Below are 3,675 nucleotides of genomic sequence, written 5' to 3'. Positions count from 1 at the left end.
GAGAGAGCGCGGCGATGCACTCGTTCAGCCTGTGCAGTGAGGAAGCGGTAGGCTATAAAGCGATCATCTGGTTGTGCAAGGATGCGTGGCTTTCCTTGACCTTGCGGCAGTCTTATGTCTCTGTACGGGTGCCGAAATACTTGTGTACATGGGCGCATCGTTCACTGATGGTATCTAGAACTATTCATCACTATTCTGTGTCCGAAGATGGTCTGCCGGTCCAGTAGATCAATGTAACCTCGAGTTCACAGAGAGGATCTACATTTACGACACCAAGATGATGGAGGTGTTAATCTTGGAGACAGGGTCAGCGAATTGTAGGCCGCGGTCAATAAATCAGCTTACAGCATTGCCCTCGTATAAGGCAGTCTTCATGCCAGTGGTGAGCACAGACTGCAAGTCCAACCAGGAGCGCCGCAATTAGTCGCGATCGTCCAAGCGGGGGTATATAAGCGCAGCAACACAGTTCGACTGAGCTACCACGCATAGTGTCCGCGGCCGCCAGAAGAAGACTCTGTGATGCAGCCAATGGCTCGAGAGCTACGGATATCATGGGAGAATGTACTGGGAATGAAGGGACTAAGGCAACGCAGTGCTCTTCAGTACAAGTGTACTTCCCACTCCTTGCCGGCAATCGCGACGCACGGGCAGGAAGCGCATCTGGCTCATCCGGGAGGATCCGAGATGCCAGAATCAGTCCATCTAATCCTGTGGGTAAACGTGATCGCACCAATTCCAGTTGTGACGGTGGGTCAACGAGGTTCTCCAATCAAATAAGGGTTGTTTTCCAACAGACCATGCTGGATGGTTAAGACCTAACGAGTATGCGAAATCCATGGCAGCATAAGGTGCAGGGCTATGTGTCAAAACTTGGGACCGCGTCTGTATAGCATTGCAGTTGGAACAAGGAACATCAGTTAAACATTCGTCTGCAAATGTGGCACAGAATGTACCTTGAGAAATAGCGTTCCACCGACCAAGGCTTTTGTACAACAGGCTGCACATCGCCAGCTTCCTCTTGTCGATAAGCGAGTATCTCTGCGTCCTCAGGTTCCACAGGCGGTCCCATCGTCCACTCATCTCGAGCTTGATTGCATTCCAGACACCACTGACGAATGCTGACTTCCCGTTCAGCGTCTCCGATGTAATCCTGGCCGCTCCCACTGGTGTCGCCAAAACACCTCCTCTTTATCCCTGAGAGGATTGGCCGGAACTGGCGACGAAAGCGGTCAGTGTCGTCATCCAACAGGGGAGAACAATACTGCGTTCTGGGGGGGCGATAATAATTCTTAGGACAGGCTGAGAGCTCGCCTGTTGCCCACAACCGCCTGTCAGGTACCAGTTCGCAAGTCAAGGGGGCCGTCCATGTCCCATGCCATTCGATAATGCTGTATGCGTGATTGACTTCCTTGTGGGGCAGCAGATCCCGCAAGACGTGTTGATAGTGCAGTGGTCGCTTGCTCAATTTCTGGCCTGCTCGGAATATCATCAGATGTAGATTGGCATTCAGCTCGTAGCATCCGAGCGACCGATATGAGCAAGGAGCCGTCATAACGGAAGGTGTGATGATATTATTCATGGTCGCGTACGAGTCTGGAGGGTGCTCGTCCTCTGCGATGATGCAATATTTGTAGGCCTGCATCAATGTGAGCACGGCGATTGGCGAAGAGGGCCCATAATACATACAGTGGAATGCTTAAGCTTCTGCAAATGATCAGGATGGGGTATCATCAACAACCGATTTGTCTCCCAAAGTTCTCGGAGATCGCGTCGAACTGCATGCGGTACGTGAGGCTTCAGAAGACGGAGAGAGCATTGCGAAACACGCACGGAAAATAAAGTTTCCAGGTGCATGGCAACGGAGAAAGTTGTAGTTAGTACGCATGTTGAACGTAATGTAGTCCATCTTCCATTTCACCTTGTTAGCCACAAAGCCAAAGTATTGGTCACGCCCACTCACCAACAGCTGAGGCATGTCAGGAGGTAAGATATAACAAGCCTCCACCTCAGCAGACACGCAGCCAGTGATCATGCACCTTGGGTGAGGTCCGAAAGGAACACTGTCCTCGATCTTGGACGTGTTGCGCGCAGAGCCGGACGTGCGCATTCTCTTGGCAGGGACTTCATCGGTCTCTATGTCCGGGCTCCGTTTCCGCTTCGGCAGGCGGGAGATGCCTTCGACTGGCGAGTCGCGTTTGATATAGGAAAAGACCGGCTCGACCACATCTGGGTAGACGGGCGTGATGGTGGGTATATGCGAGAGAGCGTCCTGAAATAGATGATGCTCGTAGTGGGGCGGTCGCTTCATGAACTCACGACCCACTCGAATTGTCATCAGATGCAGACTCGCACTCAGGTCGTGCCACCCCAGCGAGCAATACGAGCTACAAGCCGTCGCGACTGGAGGTATAATGGTATAATCTTCGGGGATGCACGAGGTTGAAGGGTGGTCATCTTCTGCAACGACGTAGTATTTGTAGGCCTACTTGACGGTGAGTGCAGCGACCACCTGAGGGGACGTACGATACATACAGGGCGGGTATCGGGGTGGTCTAGATGGTCGGGATGGGGTATCATCAACAGGCGATTCGTTTCCCATAGTATGCGGAGGTCACGTCGAACTGCATGAGGGTTGTAAGAGAAGGCAGAAGGGGCTAGATATGAGCAAGTACCCACGGAATATGATGTTTGCGGGCGCGCTACAATAGGCGGGACTCATGTCATTAGGCGTGCGGAGATCGCCCTACAAAGCTGCCTTCTTAGTCGCGACGTCGAAGCAGTAATCACCGTACTCACCAACGGCTGAGGCATATCGGGAGGCAGGATATAGCACGCCTCCACCTGAGCGGAGGCGCAACCCGTGATCATGCATCTAGGGTGAGGTCCGAAAGGAACCCCACCTTTGAGCTTTGACGCGTCGCTCGGACTGTCAGACAACCGCCTTCTCTTGACAGAGACTTCATCGATCGACGTGTCTGCACACCGTTTCCGCTTTGGCGGGCGAGCAATGGCTGCAAGTGGCGCGTGTAAGTCAATGTGGGGGGAGACTGGGTGAACATCGTCTGGTTCGACAACTCTGATCCCCGTGCAGTCGTGGATGGGCATATGTCCAAGATCGAATGAGGCGCTGTCCTCAACCTTGGTTGCGCGGCTCGAGATACCAGACCTCCGCACCCTCTTTACGCAAGCATCATCAGTACTCGTGTCCGCGCATCGCTTCCGTTTCAACGGACGGAAGACGTATTCTAGCGACGGGTCCACCGCATCTGGCTTGACGTCCCCGACACTCGTGCAGTCGCCGATGAGTATGTGCTCAATACTAAAGAACGCGCCGTCATCGGCCTTGATCATGCCGTTCGAGGTATCAGGCGGCAGCACTCTCCCTGCGCGGACTTCGTCAGCCCTTGTGTCTGCCAACCGTCTCCGTTTCAGCGGACGCGTGATATCTTCTGGTGGCGAGGAGTCCGCGTCTGGTTCGACGATCTTGATGTCGGTGCCATCGCCAGTGGGTGTATGCTTAGAATTGTCATCAAAAGAGATAGATGGTGCACGGCTGAGTCCAGAGACAGGTGTAGCCGGTGGAGAGCTTTCGCGTGAAGAGGAGCTGCCAGTGTCGCCCGAAAGCGCAGGAGTACTTTCGCGGGGGGGATGCTCAGCAGCGGGCGCATAGAACAT

At 53.8% G+C, this 3,675-nt stretch overlaps 1 protein-coding gene across 1 annotated transcript; it reads right to left on the bottom strand.

Annotated features, from left to right (window-relative positions):
• Window positions 1-913: 913 nt before the first annotated feature.
• Window positions 914-3,675, bottom strand: POSPLADRAFT_1139241 (hypothetical protein; the record flags this gene model as incomplete). Its single annotated transcript, XM_024485009.1, has 6 exons — window positions 914-1,636; window positions 1,687-1,794; window positions 1,961-2,482; window positions 2,533-2,621; window positions 2,677-2,743; window positions 2,797-3,675. The coding sequence occupies 6 exons, from the start codon at window positions 3,673-3,675 to the stop codon at window positions 914-916; spliced, it is 2,388 nt and encodes a 795-aa protein (XP_024340470.1).

Source organism: Postia placenta (genome assembly GCF_002117355.1).
Source record: "Postia placenta MAD-698-R-SB12 unplaced genomic scaffold POSPLAscaffold_5, whole genome shotgun sequence".
Lineage (NCBI taxonomy): Eukaryota > Fungi > Basidiomycota > Agaricomycetes > Polyporales > Adustoporiaceae > Rhodonia > Rhodonia placenta.
The sequence above is the reverse complement of the archived record's forward strand: the minus strand, read 5'-3'. Positions and strand labels throughout refer to the sequence as shown.